The sequence below is a fragment of the Chamaea fasciata genome, unplaced genomic scaffold (genome assembly GCF_029207755.1).
Source record: "Chamaea fasciata isolate MVZ Bird 193981 ecotype frontalis unplaced genomic scaffold, bChaFas1.0.hap1 SCAF_10, whole genome shotgun sequence".
In the NCBI taxonomy this organism is placed as follows: Eukaryota; Metazoa; Chordata; class Aves; order Passeriformes; family Sylviidae; genus Chamaea; species Chamaea fasciata.
This window is the reverse complement of record NW_027094095.1, coordinates 13,388,249-13,406,005: the sequence shown is the minus strand read 5'-3', so window position 1 is coordinate 13,406,005 and position 17,757 is coordinate 13,388,249. Positions and strand designations below refer to the sequence as shown.

Sequence of the window (17,757 nt, the reverse complement as noted above, 5' to 3'; positions counted from 1 at the left end):
AGCAAGATGCTGGGGTTATGATGTGGACATCTCAAAACTGATTCCAATCTACTTTTCACTATTTTTTTTTCACATTATCAACCCAAAGATGACTCTAGTAGCAGTGTCTGAGGTTTTATGAAAGAATATTTGTAACTCTCCAAGTGGTTTAAACATCAGATTTTGAATTTGCATCTGTTCTGATTTTTCAGCTAATTTCTTCTGTATACAGTAATGCAGTACATTATGTCATGTACTTAGAATGATATAACTGACTTTAGGTCAAGTTACTCTTTTTTACTAGGGTAGCACAGATCAAAATATAATGCAGTCTTTCATCAAAGAAACAAACAAATCGCCCCCTCCCCCCAAACCTTAGTCTTTCTAAAGAGAGACAACTAAAAATGCACAGCCAAGGGACCAAATTTGCCATGAACTTGTTAACTTACTGAGCTTTTTCATGCAGTCACGAAGCCTGGTTTCTAAATTGACTACACGCTGGTGCAGTTCCTCATAGTCATAAGCACCAATTTCTTCCTGAATCCCAGTGAGCACAGTAGACAGATTCCTAATTTCCTCCTTGAACTGTGTGATCAACTTGGCATCAGTTTTGTATTGTTCCAGAACTGGAATCAGTGGCAGGAGCTCATCCATCTTTTCTTTTAATTCCTGTTAAAGGCAATCATATGTGCATTAGAGAAATTTAAAGGAGTTCAATCCCCTAATTTCCTTTAATGTAATATTTATGCCAGATTATTAGAACAACTTGAAAATGATTATTTATTTTAGTTACAGATCTATTTTTAGTCTACTGTGAAAGTCTCAGACACCTCAGACATAACTGTAGTTAGCTATAGATTAAATGCATGAGAGAATAGTCTTTCTATTGAAAGTAAAGAGTTCTCTTCAAATGATCTGAATCCACTGACTTTCCATCCTCCCCATCCTGAATTCAAGAAAGCAAACCTTCAGACAAAATTAGATCTTAATTGTACTGGGTAAAAATGTTGATAAACTGATTTATTATAGCCTTTCTTCCCTTCAACTGCAGTAAATGTCATGCAACACTGAGTGCAGCACTCTACTTGTTTGCTATGAATTCGACTGGATCTCCCCCTTTAGCATAGGAGCTTGAAAAAATACGAACTTCTCAGTATGACAAGCACGTTGATACAGAAAGAACAGGAATCTGTTTATAGTGACATTTCTCTACTGACTTAATAATTAATAATTCCTCCCAAATTAAATTGAACAGAGCAAAAGATTATCATCATAAAGGAAGAATTATTATGCTTTTCTTTTGAATGGTGCTCTTGTAGGAGCATTTCAAGCTGAGACCTTAGCAGTCCATTCGTTGCTACTTAGTACATTGTTTCCAGCAAGCTGGAAAGTTGCTGTAAAATGGAACCTACTTGAAAGTGCTTTGTCATTAACGTCTTCCGATCATCTTCAATTTGCCGAAACTTGGCCTTCAGCCCTTTCATTTGTGTTTCCATTTTTAAAACATACTGGAAATCCCTCTGAGTCCGTAGATTTAAAACTTCAATAGATTGGGACATATTCTGAACCTGTTAAAGAAGAACAATCTCTAAATGCACTTCTTGTTGCTTTGCTTTTTTTTCCTGGTTAAATGTCAGGCAATGAAATGCACTTCTGTCAATTAGTTGTGAATCATTTCTACCTCAGTACAGTTCTACATTGACAGTACAAATATTGGGGAATAGGGCAAGACCTTGAAGTCATAAATTGTTTGGACTAATCAGAAGTAAAGAGAGAGAGAGGTCTTTTAAGCATCATTTTCCCTGGGCTCAGGAAAGGCTGTCAGGCAATAAAATCTACTTTGAGACCTGTAGTAGATGTGACTGTGGTTCAGAAGGTGCTCATACAGCATATAAAGGGACAAGACTGAAATTTGGAGATTTTGGTCAGTACGAGGAGCATGACTTTCATTGTTAGTAGGCATTTGTAGAATCATTCAATATAAGGCATTCATTAGACTACCCGGAGATAAACTGGGGTGTGTCAATCACAACAGAGGTGTTTCCTCATAGTTCTCTAAGTAAATGTAAAATTGGAAATTTTATCCAGTTGTCTCAGTGGTAGAGAACACCAATTTCTTTCTTTCTTTTTTTTTTTTTTAACAGATGTAAAGTAGTGAATGCTTAGGTAACTTTTGTAGTGGAATTCCCTTCGTAGCTATAGTGAGGACTTTTACCACAGTGATGCCACAGTAACTGTCATCCAGAGTAAACTATACATACTTTTAAAAATTTTTGTTACTAATGCAACACTTTTGCTAGCCATAAAAATGACACATTTTCCAAGTGCAGTTATTCTATTTCAGTAAGTGTTTTGTTCCTAAAACATGAGAAAACTAGACTGCTGTAAATGTATTAGGCGCCTTATTGAAGTTTTGGCTCAAACAAAACATATTGTACCTTCTTAAGAAAAGACAAACCCAGCAGTACTCCTGTGGTTTGCAAGAATATGCAGTATTTGAATGGATATTCATGTTTGGAGCTAACTCATAATGATCTATAGAATGTATGGATTTAGAAACTACTCTTAAAAATAGTATACATTAGTTATTTTACAGTGGCCATTAATAGTTCTGAGAAAGGATTTTTAGTGAAAGAAGCAGTCTTTTTTTTTTTTTTTTCCCTTTGCTATTTAATTGTTGAAAGCAGGCAAATAAAGTCCTTTGGATGCTGGAAGGACTTTGAGAATTAATTTGTCAGAAGACACATTCACATAGAAGCTCTAATTAAAGGACTGTATGGACTCAGGGAAGTAGTAATACGTTACATACCCATGATTGCCACAGTCCTAATCATAAGAAAATAGCTTTTAGAGGCTGATGGTTTAGGTTCATTTCTGTGGCAGCTCAAAAACTATCTTGTGTTCTTACACACACCTCCAGTCCCCATCTCAAAAGAACATGTTGGTTTTGGTTTTTTTTTCCACCCCCCAGTAATATTTTAGTATTTGGGGAATATGCTGGAGCAAAGACTGAAGTGTTCCTTTCTGAAGTAAACCGGCAGCATGAGGAGAGCAGCTCCTTTTCTCTCTGCTGGTCCATCAATGTCCTCCCCACGCATCTCGTGTTCTGGGTTCTGCCAACTTGAAACAGTCCCTTCTGAAGATCATGGAAGCGCAGGGAGCAAAAATCGATGGGGATCTGGCACTATATTAACAATGGACTGATTTTTCTATAGCTAGAAAAATACTAAGATTTATGTGCTAAAAATGTATTTTAAAGTCTATATTTTATGTTGATTTTTGCTGCTGTTCAAGCACTCTCTCAGCCTCAGGTTCTGTACCACTGGCTGTAATATAGTAACTATAACCTTGGTTACTTACACAGGGAATGCAGAATGTTTGTGTTTTCATAGTTGCAGCATTTTTTCTGTTGATGCAAAACAAGACTTCATTGGTTTCACCATATATGCAATAGTGGATAATACTGGAATTATTAGGGCAGTTGGGAAAAATTTGCACTGCTAGAAAATAAATAAATAAACTTAAGGAAAAGAAACAATGAAAAAATTAGAACTGTTTATGTTCTGTGCAGTTTGCTTTCAAGATGCTCTGGTGTCTCTCTCATTATTTTTTGATAAGAGATGCGAAATGACCTTCAGCAGTCTCACATGATTGAAGCAGAAGCTGTAGTTTAAATCCCACAGCACCAAGCCAGTTTGAGGTGGGATTTGTAGCTGGTTTTACACAGAAAAATCTATCCTGTTTTATGTAAGAAAAAAATTGGGAAGAGTGACTAAGAGAGAAGACGTAAAGGGTTGGGAAAGGTGTGATGTAAGGAAAAAAGATAAATAACAACCAGAGATGAGAACACAGGTAGGGGATGTACCCTGAAGAACAATTTTAATCAGGTAACTCTTCATTAGTTCACTATGTATTAACTGAGAGGGAAAGCAGTAGATTTCCATGGGAAGTTTAATGACCAAGAAGAGGAATTTTTTGGGAAGACTCACCTTCTCTAGTAGTTGTCTGAGTTGCCTGCTTTTGGCATCTCTTGAACACAGGTTTTGTTCAGGTGCAACAACAGTGCAAATGCAGCGGCCATCAGGATCCTGGGCTGAACTATAAACTTGCCACCCTTCCTTGGGGCTAATCTGAGTCTGTAACAACAAAACAGAAATAATCAAAGGAACTGAATTGATTTTTTTATTGTTTGAAAAAACCACTGCAGCAGAATATTTTTATTTTTGCAGTACATGTCTGCAGTGAGGTTCCTACTAGTCGACAAATATTACTCTTAACTAATTAGTTGGTATTTTCCCAGTTTTGCCATATCTCACACCTTTGCAATAGTTGTCTAGAAGAGTTCAGCACACACAGTTTCCAGGGCAGATGAGAACAGTGTTCTGCTTGTGACTCAGCACAAACCCGGTGATTTAATTCTTTGCAGAGAACAAACATGTCCTTTCAACCTAGATGACTTTTACTTTAGACTAATGGAAACAACAGAGACAGGAAAGAACAAACATATGAGCCCGGGGAGAGCACAGTGTGTGACTCACAGGTGGGAATTGGCTCAGCAGCAGTTTGGATGTGGGGGACAGGTTTGCTCCTGAAGCTGCACGTCACAGGAACTGTTCTCCACTGCACTTAGCCAAGGGAACAGGGGCACTCAGGGCAGGATGGAAAAGTGTCTGGTTAGGCCAGGGGAATGGGGCTCTTGGCAAGCCACAGGGTGATTAAGACACTGCATGTCCTTCACTGGGACAGCAGAAATCTGGAAATTCCTGACCTGTTCTTTTTTACAGCAACCATAACTGAGAAAGAAAGGGACAAAAAAAAAAAAAAAAAAAAAAAAAAAAAAAAAAAAAAAAAAAGGAAGGAAAAAATCATATTTGTTTGCAGAGCAAGGTAACACTGAGCTGCATTTAATGTTTGTGTGGGATTTGGTGTCTCTTTAGTGAGATGTACAGAAATAGTGTGGGAATGACAGAGAACAATATAATGAGATGATTGAAAGCATTCAGGTGATAGAACTTAATACAAGATATGAGAAGCAGTTTTTGAACTTTCTTTTAAAACTGTAATTTAAAATTTATATTGTGCCTTATTCTTTCCTAATATTGTACTGGGTGATGAATTTCATAGTGCAGATGCTAATGGATTTCATTGAAGTAATTTTGGTTTGGAAACAGTTGGAATCAGTTGCTATTTATATTATGAAATTGTACTCAGTGCCAGCAGAGAAAGTGATTATTTAAACTTGGAAGCTTTGATATTGATGGCCTCCTGGCAGCTTATAGTGCAGGAGATGCAGAGTTCCTCATGTCTGAAGCGGTGCCAGTATCTCTGTGGACTGAGGTAAGAAAAGAGCGCAGGCTTTTCACAACAGCGACTCCTCTGAAGGAATCATTGAAAATGGCAGTGAAATTCTACTGCAGTTAATAGAAATACCAAAACTGTGTTACTACCATGTTTTGCAAAGAAAAAATAAGTGCTAGAATGTAGATGAGTAGAAGCAATGAGGGAGTTTGGCCTGTTGAGCCAGGAAAAGATGACTGAGAGGGGACCTCATCAATATCTGTATCTGTGGGAGGTGTCAGAGGAGGGACCAGGCTCTGCTCAGGGGGGCTGAGCAGCAGGACAAGAGGCAATGGGCAGGAACTGATGCACAGGGAATTCCACCTGAACACGTGGAAGAACTTCTTTGCTGTGCAGCTGACCATGCATGGGAACAGATTGACCAGAGAGGGTGTGGAGTCTCCCTGACTTCAGGCCTCCCAGAATCGTCCGACACAATCCTGGGCCAGGTGCTCCAGGGTCACTTTGAGCAGGGAGGTTGGAGCAGATGACCCACTGTGCTCCCTTCCAACCCTGACCATTCTCTCCTTCCTGTAAAAAGATGATCTTGCCTTAGGTTTTGCTAGAAAGGCACAAGCAGCGTTCAGTGCTAAATTAAACTGCTTCCATGGCATTCTCTGCACCTTAGTTTTTAGGGCAAAGAGAATTTAGCTTAAGACATGGAGAACAATAAAAACTAAGTAAAATTACATCTGCAAAGACAATTGAAATTGGTTTTGAGAGGATCCTAAAATTGCAAGCTTTAAGAAGTGAAGCCTTTCAAGACTGTAATCCTTGAAAGGTATAAATTCTATTTACTCCAATAGTTTCCATGTTTGTAGAACTTACAGCCAAACAGTGTGGTCATGCAACAGCAAGGAAACAAAATTTTTTGTGGAAGTTCAGGAATATGTTCAGGAACCCAGAGCTTCTGATCATAATTCCTTTAGTAATTAATACAACTTCATGAAAACTTATATTTGAGCCTTATGCCTTCTACATTTAGATTGAGGGAAACTGTTTTCACTGGATTCAAGTAAGTTTTCTACAGTGGGCAATGTATGAGGCACCAGGATCATGCAGTCCACAGTAAAGCTGTATAATCCTGTCTGAATTAGCAAAGGTACTTGTTTATGCCAGAGAGGTTGTAAGTGTCTCTCTCGGCTTTATCTAAGGAAATAGAAAACATTTTAATGATTAACTCAGGTATTCTCTTCGGTGTCTAAAATACAAAATTTAGGCTACAGTTCTATGAATTTTTCTGTGACTCCCTCTACTTGAATTTTAGGCTTCTTTCATTAATTAGGATGGGTAATGGGAGTGATGGCAGAGAAAAACATGCATATGTGCAAAGGTGCACTTTGCTTTATTTTTCTGCTATTGTTTTGGTTTGACATTTAAACCCTACTTCAAGCAGAAACTGCTGTGCAAAAAGAGCTAGAAATCATCAAAACCTTACAGAAGCTACAGCATCAACTTTTCAAATGCAGTTTACTGCTGACAGGCCTTAGCAAACAAGCAAGAAAAGAAATAACAAGTGGAAAACAACAATAATAAGTTTTGCTATAACAATTAATAAATTTTCTTGACAACCTGGGGAAAACAGAGGAGTCCCTATAAAGCCCAATATGCCATGGCAGGCTGTTGTATTAAAGACTTATTTCACTTCTGAAAGGTTTATTTTTTCACTTGCACTTTCATATATTCTGATAAAACTGTTACAGCCACCTCTGTTGTTACTATAGTGACAGGTCAAATACAGTGCCTTATTTAGGATGTTTGCTTAAACACAAACAGTATTTTCTGGTTTGTCTTGCAATTTCAACCCTGGTACTGAAAGAGAGCTCAAAAGAGGAGGCCCTTTACCTGACCCCACATCCTTGTACAGTTCTTCCAGCTGAAGGGAGGAAATTGCGAGGTTTTGGTCTTTTTTTACGTTGTACAATATACACAATTTATGAGCTGTGTATGTGCTAGGGAGAAATTCTGGAGAAGTGCTCATGCTGCAGAGTTCAGTGAAGAAGCTGCCAGTGGGAAACTCTGGATGGCAGCCAAAAATCAGTCAGTGATAACCCTGGTATTACTGAGCACTTGGGGCATAAAGTCTTTCAACCAACATCTAAAGTTTTAAGAAAGGTACCAGATTTGTGGTGCTTGGTTTTGTGCAAAAAGAACCCTACATGACTGAAATTCATGTTTTCTTTATTTGGCAGATGTTGCCGAGCTCAGATAATCAAGTTTTTATGATCACTTTCCCAGCTCTACTGGCACTACTGCCACCCTTATCAAAACAAAAAGTATGCATGTTGCTCAACTCAGTGAGTGGAAAGAAGATTCTTGAAATAATATTTAGAAGGGATTCCTGTCAGCAGTGTACTATTGTAGCCAAGGGAAGCATGGCAGTTTTGTACTACTTGGAATCTGAACATATCAGCATAAACACATACATTTGTGTGTGTATAAATATATAGATATCTCATAATAAATAGTGTGCATCTTCTAGTTACTCAGTTGCAACTTTAAACTTGGATGTAAATACAATAGGGAACTTCTACTTATACAGCCACAAGAGCTAGCAATATATACTGTAACTCAGTGAGATAAAATTACATTTAAGGAAAATAAAATAGAGCATTTCTTTGTAGTCTCATCTTGCTGCTCTAAAAGATAACTGAATTTTTCTTACAACATAAATAATTTTGAAGTAGTAATATTTATAGACTAAATACAGTGGTTTTCTGCAGTAGTATTTTTCCTGCGAGCATATATTTACTTATTATATGTGGGTTAGTAAATGCATAATTTTTAGTCACAGAATTCTGAGTTTTGAGAATTGTGAGCTACTAAACAGATAGTTAAATTTGTATTTTACATAACCTACTATTATGTAAACATCTGATTGCAGTTACACAAAAATACATAGAAAAGAGTGTTTTACTAAGCATTTAGGAAAATGATGTTCTAATTTAATATATAAATACCAGGATAGTGTTCCCTCTCACACAATTAAAGTGTGACTTGACTTTTTAGGCTTCTCATGAATTCATAGCAATTCAAAGCTTTCCTGCAGGTTTTTATTAATTGAGGCTGCTGCATATGAGCATGAACGATACAAAGTGATATTTCTATCATTTGTATTATTCCCATTATCAGCCTTTTAAAAATTCTGGTATCTAACCTCCTAGAACCAACTTTATTTTGTTTCTAGCAGCTCTTTATTTGTTCAACTGTATTCCAATAAAGAAAAATAGAAAGGACTCAGACCCGTTGAATATGGTAGTGAATAGTTACTAGGTAACATTATCCAATTTTCAAAAAGAAAGCTACTGCCAGATATAATTTTTCTAAAGAACACAATGCATTTTTCTGGAGCAGTAAAGATAGGAAGAACAGTCTAGACAAACAAAAAGGCATTACTGTACTCTTTTTAGCATTTCGTGCTCTAGATGAAGGCATTTGTTCTTACATATTTATGGATACTATTTTAAAACCTTCCCTTTCATAGTAAGACCACAACATGTTCACCAATGTGCAGTTTTATGATGCCCAAAGAGAAGCATGCATTAAGAGATGATAGGAAGATTAGTAGCTAGAAAAGAGATTTACAAAGAGGCAACAAACTAACACTTTTGCTGGCACTTACATACTAATTCAGCATTAAGATGGCTTGCAACAAATAACAGCTACTTACTAGAGTATCTGAAGTGGTTATTCTGGTGGTATTTAGTCCTACCAGAGAAGGGAGAGTTTGGGACATCCAGTTAGAGATCATTGCCATGGTACTAAGAACAGCACCAAGCTTCAGCAGTGGAGGACTCATTGCTGTGGAGCTAATGAGTTTTCATAGTGAGTGATTATGATCCCGGTGCAGGCTGGCAGTGAGAGGCGTGACTGCAGCACACAACATCCACAGCATGAAAGGAGATCAAGCTACCCAGATTTAATCATCCATTAAAAACATTCATATCCTCATTTGCCCTCTTTCTGCTCTTACTAACAAATACTTATGAGTGTCTTATGCCGACCACTAAATAAACAATCCTTTCTATGCTAATAGTCATTGCAGTTTCCAGTGGGAGATGGCGTGGGTGAATTATCTCTTTATAGGTGCTAGACAGTCAATTAGCCCTTAATTAGTTCAGTCCAGGCAGAGCAGTGTGGTCCTGTCTGAAATGCAAGAGCGTGAGCACAAAGAACCCTCCCATTTCCCATCAGTGCTTTGGTAGAAATATGCTGAAGTCTGTTTGAAAATGTGGTTCTGTACTTGTCCATGAGGAAGGGGCAGAACTGTCAACCTGCACATCAAAGCACCAGAAACCTTTCTGGACCTCCTGTGATTTGCTGATCTCTCATAAATTACAAACATCAGTGACTTCATCAGTGACTTCATTATTTGCAGAACTTCTTGCTAAGATCTTTATTGTTCATAAAAGAACAGTGAGGCTGTGAAGAGTCACATTTCTCAGTGTTGTTAGTTTACAAGTTTTTGCACCAAGAGTTATTGCATTACTCCCAGGGTTGGCAGACTCGCTATGTCTTCATTGGTGCCGGGATGTGAAGAGGAGATAAACTGGGGATTGCACATTTTGTGACATCTTTTGACTTTGCTGTTAAATCTACTGCTCCCTAGTGCTGTAGAATGAGCTGCAGGTTCTGTAGCAATTTACCTTACTCATATATTGAGTGTAGTGGGGGAAAGAAAAGCAGAAAACACAGTCTAGAAATCATTGAGCCATAGGGGCAGTTTTACTTTGTAGGAATTATTTGTAAAAGAAGTGCTGAATGAGGATTTCTAATGGCAGTTATTTAAGACAAAACTTGCATAAAGTTTGCTGAGAGACAGGCTACTGCATTTTCCCCAAGGCATTTATGGACTTAGTTTCTGAATTTGCTTCAGAAAAGCAAATTGCTTTTTCTTAAGGACTTTTGGCAGTTCTGTGAAGGAACCCTACTTGCAATGAAACTGAAGGGATTTATGGGTGTGGGTCATCATGGATGTATTTATTAAAGCTGCTGTAACCCCGCAAACAGTTTTTCAGATTCTCAGAGCTTGTACACCAACTCAGGCTAGACATTTCTCTTTCAATATCCATTCAAACGATTTCTATAAACCTCTGCAGTTTAAGGAAGACACACGTAAACTTATTTTTAAAAAAGAAATTGAAAAACCCATTGAGAGCTATTACATAAACTTAAGGAGATGATCAGCAATAGAAAATCTGTGTATGTAGGTGTTAAGTATTTTGTGGTAGTCACACGGTAAGGTGAGCTGTGAAATGTTTCAAATCCTCAAAAAATTATTTCGCTGAAGAAATATCTGAATACAGTGAAAGAATGAGTTTGTGTATGTAAAGCTTCTGCACAGGAAAATAAGATTTTGCTAGTTTCCCTCTCTATATAAACATTGCACTAAAAGATCTAAATGTGAAAATAATTAAACACTAAATATATTTTCAGCATACTGACTGCAAACTCTGGTTTAGGGGCCTTAAGGGGTGGAGGTATTTGAGCCTTTCCCTGAATCAGGATTTCTGTGGAGAGGGGCTCAAAGCTGTCCGCTGAACAGATGTGCAAACTGAACTGTCCAGACTGACATCAAAAGTGAGGCTTTTTGCTGAACTGTCACATCTCATTTCCAATTGGTCAATTTCCCAAGCACCTCCACTGATTACTTCCAATATGGATTAGGTAACATTTGGTAATGTTGGATAATTTTCCAGTTTTATTAGATTCTTCTGAAGTGTCTCAGCAACCTATCTAGACCTAATACAGAAAAAAGATTCTAATTCATCAGTTTTATCACCTTTTTTTACTCCTGTCCTCTTTCGGAAGTTTATTAATCACACTAATTCCCTCAGTTCCAAGACATTTCCTGAATGCAATGATAGAATTTTGTTTTACCACACTGAATTTTTTTTTTGACATTTTTGGTTTTCTTCTCTTCAACATTTTCTGTTTCACAGAAGAATTTAGTTGGTCTCTTCCTAAATTTTAACATTGCACAAAATACATTCAAAAGGCAATAAAAGACTTTTCTGATGCCTAGATTAAAAATTATTGCTGATTTTTCTTCATCCAGGGTATTGTCAGCTCCTGGAAAGGATGCTGTTTGTTGAGTTACTGTGATTATTCCCAACAGATGACATTCTCCTTGATTTTAGTGACAGAATATTCATTAGTGCAGCTCAGCATTTTATTTTCTTCCAACTGGTTTAACTGTGAAAGAGAAAGCTTGCTGCCCTGTGATTCCCAGCATTGCTGCTGGATGCATCTCCACAGACCTCAGCAGGAGGTGATGCTCCAGTCCTCTTGGCTGGTTATTTAATGTAACATTACGGGAGCACTGGTGCCCATGGTGCAGAAATCAGACCTGCTGGAGCTGCAGAGGGGCTCCACAGCCCCTGAGTGCTGCACTGCAGGGATGAGGGCAGCTTGTCTGGGAGCCCAGGGGCTGCACGGGGGAGGCCCACCCTGGGCGGCTGGAAATGTAATGCCAGCCCCGGGTGTGCTTACACACACAGGGACAGCACGTGCCCCGAGGAGTTGCCAATATTCCGTGTATCTGGTGTTTCCCATTTTGTGCACCCATTTGTCAAGGATTGCTTCAGAGCACTATTGCTAGAGAAGATGTGCACAGGTACACAGCCTTAAAAAGGTTTCCTTCCTGGACAGTGGAAATACTCAATGAAACAATATTTTGGTTGTGTTTTTACCAGAACTGTGTCAGTGTTCAAACATCCTTTTTGTTAAGGAAATAAAATTTTAAAGTAATTTTAGCTGTATTTAACCATAAATATGTGGGTAAATAAAAAAAATGGCAAGCAAACAGTAGAAAATTTTTCTACCACGTCTGATGTCACAGATAGAAAGATCATACTTTAAGCCACAGAATAACTGAAGAGTTATTCTCATATTGTTAGGAAGTAGAAACAAAACTGTGTGATCTGTGTTTTATTTCAGCTCTTTATTTCCTGTTTTTTTTTAAGCTGCAATTTCACATTTCTAGTTTATGATTAACTGCTGTGAATTAATTTTCTGAACAAAAGCTAGAATGCAATAGCAATTTTAAAAATCTGAACAGTATTCTTTATTACCCTAAATTTCTGATGGTATGATAACTTCCTCTTTTAGTTAACTTCTCAAGTCAGTAGAAGCTGAAGCATCTATACAGAATAGCTTTAGATGCCATATTTTGATCTTGCATAAAATCTGCCAATCTGTAGCAATTTCAATGTTGTTCTTGTATGCTAGCCCTGTAATATTCAATTACTATGTTACAAATTACTAGGGTTATTAAAGGTATTAAGACCCTTTTTTAATAAATAGTCTGAAGGCTCTTCTAGTCTCTGATATTTACTTTCACTTTGAGATCCTGTTACATTTTGATAGGAGTAAGTCTACTAAAAATGAGATAACATCCCAACATTATCTTACTACAACTGAGGTAGTATGAGCTCTGTACTGTAAAAACTAATTAACATCAGTATTAGGAATAGCAACTATTCCTAGACAAAATGTCCTGAGTCAGCAACATGTGAAAATATACCCAGCCACCCACCCCAAAAGCTAATTACCTGCAGGTCAGAGGAAAATAGTGACTGTAAGAAAGAGGAAATGGTGAAAATCAGCAGCAGCCGCTCAATCCTGACGTCAGTGCATTTAATATGTGTAAAAACAATGCTACTTTAAAATTTTCTTACAATTCAAAATTGTGTTCACGGATAAATGCTATCATGTAAACACCTGAAGACTAGCATTTTATCTAGAAGTGATTGCATACTCATGGTTCAGCTGGTTTAACTAGATTCCTTTGAAGCAGAACAAAATCAGGAATCTTAAGTCTCAGTAAGTTTGTACTTTGACAGGTTAGGTTTAGAAAGTAAGCTCAAAAAGAAAAGCCAAAGCTTCCCTCATTGCACTGTTGTTCTATAGTGTGTTTAGGTCTTTATCTTCATGTGATATATTGTGCTCAGTAGTACATTGGTTTAAAAAATGGCAGCACATTAGTCTGTTCCTGAGCCTGATTATTTATTCACATTAGGTTAATGCATGCACAAAGCAAAGTCCTCAGAATTGGAATGGCAATTAACATTCACAGAGCTGCAGATGGACTGAGAAAGCACAGACTTGAGCTATCAGTTCAACTGCAGTTCTCTGAATTTAGAGAATTGTGCCTTCTTCATCTTACTCTGTTTTTGTTCAGCCAAACCCTGCGGCTTTGCAGTGCTACTTGTGAGTAGCAATATCCAGGTTTTTTTAAGGGCAGTTTGAGAGGTCTGTACCCTTTCCACAAAATCTCTTTTCACAGCTCATCAGTGCATATACAGTGACATTCTGCAGTCGGGTGTCTCCACTGAGAGAGGTACTGAGCTAGGGATTTTTAGTCTGTTGTCCATTACATGTTTCTGTACCAATGCTCTTGAGGTGACCTTTCTGAAGTGGTCTTAGCTATCTGCTTGTTCGTTTTCCAGGCTTCAGGGAGCCTCTTTTGAATGAAAATATTAAAGAACATTTTCATGGTTTTTTCACACCTATTCTCTTGTGTTCTGCTGTTAGCAAATCCCAAGTGTACAGAATAACAAAGTAGTGTCTCCACAGAAGAATTAGTTCATTATGAGAATTGACTGAAACAGGAAGCAGGATGGGCAGTCTGCATTAGGAAAGTCTGCAGTTAATTGAAACAGCTGGGAAAAACAAAAGAGTGGGGAATGACTGAGTGAAATGGAAAGAAAAGCTGCTTCTGTTGATTTCCCGCCATTTTAATTTTCAATAACGTTTATATCAGGTACTCAATAAAACCTCATAAGCTTTTCCCTCAAATGTGTGATATGATGATGGATCTAATGGGAGAAAGATCACATTTTCTAAAATATGTGGAGACATCTATTTAGTAGATAATGACAAAAGATTGTGCAGACAGTCCTTTCTCCTTCAACAGGGGCTGGAAATCTGCATGTTTTTAGAGGATTCTGGGATCCCTTACCTTGCTCTGAGCATTCACAGAATGGGTGAATGTTGGAATGGTTCTGGGTCTGGAATTTGTTGCAGTTTTGCTTTCCTTTGAAAACTGTATGGATTGGATATGAAAAATTATACAGAATTCCTCCTGGATTAATTATCATGCTTAATGTGCAATTTTGGTTTTCCATCCTCAAAATACATATTATTCTGTTCATGCTGGGCGAGGTAGGTGAACTGGCTTTTATTGAGAGTAAATTTTAAGAAATTAAAGGAGCTGAAACTGAAATTCCCCATTAAGTTAGATAATATATAATCCTGGGGAGAGCTTGAGCCATGAAAATCAGTAAATTATGTAGTAATTTAATAAAATAAGTGGTTTCAGCTGGCTCTGACTGCAACTAGATGTTTGAAAACAGAGACCTAAGCTACTTAGGGCCAAAGTGCATTTACACTGTGGAAACGGGCAGTATAGCTGGCCCTTCCCCGGTTAATGTAAGCTTACAGCTTTGCAGTCAGCACTTGCACACCCCTGAACTGGAGCTTGCCTGTGGACTGTCACACTTAATAGACACAGGTAAATCTGTTCAGTGCCTTTTAAAAATCTCCTTGAATCTTTGCAAGTGAGTAGAAGACAGAAATGAAGAAAGTGGAAAGGGTTTGCAAAATAAAATTCCCTGTCAAAGAGGAATTTTGTCTTTGGGAAGACTTAGTGGGGTATGTCCGCACTTATAAGTACAGCCGGGTTGGGGTGTGGGGTTGAAAGCTGGGCCATACCAAACTGTAATGTTTGTTGGTGCCACACACCCTAACTACCTTTTCCTTTTATGCCGGAGTATGATTCAGGTTAGATGGTTTGGACATGGATGCAGTATTTCAAGAGGGAAAGAGTAGTTTTGCTGTGTGGAAAGGAGCTGTCCCTCAGAGCCCAGAAATCAGCTCATCTCCTTTTTATTTAGCAGCATGGCTGTATTTGTATTTGGCCAAGTGCTGTCTTTGGACCTGAGAGCAAAGGAACCATTTACTGTTTGATTTCTGCTGCATTCTGACAAGCAAGTCTTTGTCTGTTCTTTGTAAATTTACAGCTTTGCATTACAGAAATACTTGGCAGTATTCTCCTGTATTTTACAACGCAGATAATTGTCAAGACTGACTAATAAAAAGTAAGGTGGGGAGGGATATCCTGCTGACTTGCCCTTCATCCCACCATGTCTCCATACATTCTTTTGGCAAGTCTCTTCTACTGCCACATCATGCTGATACCCTTTTCTAACATATCCCTGTCATATTCTCTGTAGAGATGAAATAGGGAAAAATTCTTCAGAAGTTTAAAGTTGAGCTTACTCCCAGTGGTCTGGCAACCCACAGGCTACAGCAGCAACCAAGAGTTTATAGGTTTAACCAGCATGACACTGGTAATGGCATTTAAAGGCTGTAGCATCTTCCTGTTTGGATTTTCTAACAATGGTGGCATTAAGATTTCCTTCCTGAGATATAAAGACCTTTTTCTGTAGGAACAAAGTCCAAGAAAGAAAATTACATTTCTATTCAGAAAGCACCACGTTTCCTGCAGTATCTTAAAATAACAAGGTTTTGTGAATGTGTCTTATTGCAAGCAAATCCATTTTTAGTGTATACTGCTTTTTGACATCATCCTAGAAGGCCTAGTTTACTTTTAAACAGGGATGAAAGTTTACAAGTAGTGTAAGTGAATATTGAGAAAGTTCTGTGGGCAATCTAGCCTGCAAGACAGAGGTGTTAATCCAAACTCTGTGGCCAAATTCCAGTTATTAGCTATGTTCTGTCTAGTAAAATGCTTCTTGCAGTTTCAGTTGGATACTTACACTGTTCTAAATGCTGTGTAGTGCTCTGAATACAATGAGCCAGGTGCTGTGTTTCAGCACAGTAAAACATGCTGCGTTTCAATAGTGGGTAAAACTGGATATGCCACAAAGTGTGATCCCAGATGCTGTAAAATACTTTTATGTTTAAATAAGGGTATAAAAAGCAAACACTTGCTGTTTTCTAAGGCTGTAAAAGTCCTGCAAGTTTCTGAACTGAATAATGCTGAGAAGAACTAAAGGTATTTATTTGGGAAAGAATCAAAATTGTATTATTTGAAGAAAAATAATAGAGAATATCCATAAACCTTACTGAAGTTTATGACATACTGTTTGTCTCGCGGCCTTTTTAATTTCCTATTTATTTTTTACAGAACTGAAATAAAAGTTTAAAATAATATTTCACTTTAAGGGATTCAATTGCTCATTTCTATTAATCTTCCCCTTCTACCTTATTTTTTTTTCTTTTTTTACTGAAATAATTTAAATTGGTGTGTGACCCTGAGGGGTTGAGTTAAATCCATCCTTGTAAGGAATGGGTGCTGCCCTCCATAGGGCTGCTGAGGGCCAGAGTGCTATTAACAATAGCACCTTCCCACGGATGAGGAATTTGAGTGTCAAATATGAAGGTCCAAAGTTCTGTTCCCAGCCCCCTGTGAGCAAAAAGAGAAATTTATTAAATTGGTGCTGTTGTCTGAAGGTAGTACTGTGGGAAATGTACTTCTGTAATGCACAGCAATGAACAACACCAAATAAAAATATAAAAAATCCCCCAAATGTGTCCCAGATCTTCTGAAGATCAGTGTTCTTATCTCTCAGGCAGTAACAGTGTCTTGTGTAAGTAAATAAAACCTAAATAATGTGTGGTTTAATCTTGGCTACCATTTCCCTGAAATGATAAAAGGCCAATTTTCTAAGTTTTGATTTGGATGACCGAGATTTCTGCATATGGGTGAGAAGCAAGATTGTAAAAGCTGCTCTAGACTTGAAAAGTTTACAACAACAACTTTGTAAAACTCTTAGGAGGAAAGAAAAAACTGCAGGAAGGAAGAGATGGGGAAAAAATGGCTCTGAAAAAACTGTGACGTACTTAGTGGTGAGCTATTAGGGCTTACTGCCTCTTTGCTCCTAGCTTGTCACTTGAATATATCAAAAGAAAGATGCCTACAAGACAATTCAAAGCATCTTTTAAAATAAATTTAGTATTTATGTATGGGCACAGTGGCAGTCATGGTAGTGTGCCCCATCCTCAGCCTGGTTGTTCTGTCACCTCGGGCACACTGCCTGCTGTGCGGAGGTTGAGATCCTTCCCTGAGACTTAACAAAATCCTGAACTGGTTAGCAGTCTTAGTTGCCTCTTTTTAGAGTCAAATAAGGCTACTGTTGTTCGTATAGCTCATGATATTCCAGGATCCCAGCCTCAGCAAATGGCTTGGATAACCAGAGATCTCTACATTGCTTTGAAAGAAGTGATTTGAATTCTGACTTCCCTTCCTCCATTTCTACCAGGGATTTCACTCAGGTGTGATTCCCACACCACTGTGTAGACTTTTAGCATCCGCACAGTGCTCAGAAAAATCCATCAGGGCAGCAGTTGGCAACTATTAGGAGAGGCCACATTCTTTTCATTACAAGAGAGTGGTATACACTGAAAGTTCTCGTA

General features: G+C 38.0%; 1 protein-coding gene across 2 annotated transcripts in view; it reads right to left on the bottom strand.

Annotated features, from left to right (window-relative positions):
* OLFM3 (olfactomedin 3) overlaps positions 1 to 17,757 on the bottom strand; it is a 52,345-nt gene that overhangs the window by 11,386 nt on the left and 23,202 nt on the right. The window contains exons 1-4 of one of the 2 annotated variants that reach the window (XM_066192347.1): positions 8,987 to 9,124; positions 3,969 to 4,115; positions 1,392 to 1,547; positions 429 to 648 (exon numbers count right to left, since the gene is read on the bottom strand). In XM_066192347.1, the coding sequence (XP_066048444.1) occupies positions 429 to 648; positions 1,392 to 1,547; positions 3,969 to 4,115; positions 8,987 to 9,115 (652 nt within the window). In that variant the 5' untranslated portion in view covers positions 9,116 to 9,124. Of the gene's footprint in view, positions 1 to 428; positions 649 to 1,391; positions 1,548 to 3,968; positions 4,116 to 8,986; positions 9,125 to 17,757 lie in introns of those variants that run through there. The other variant, XM_066192348.1, reaches the window with a different exon arrangement.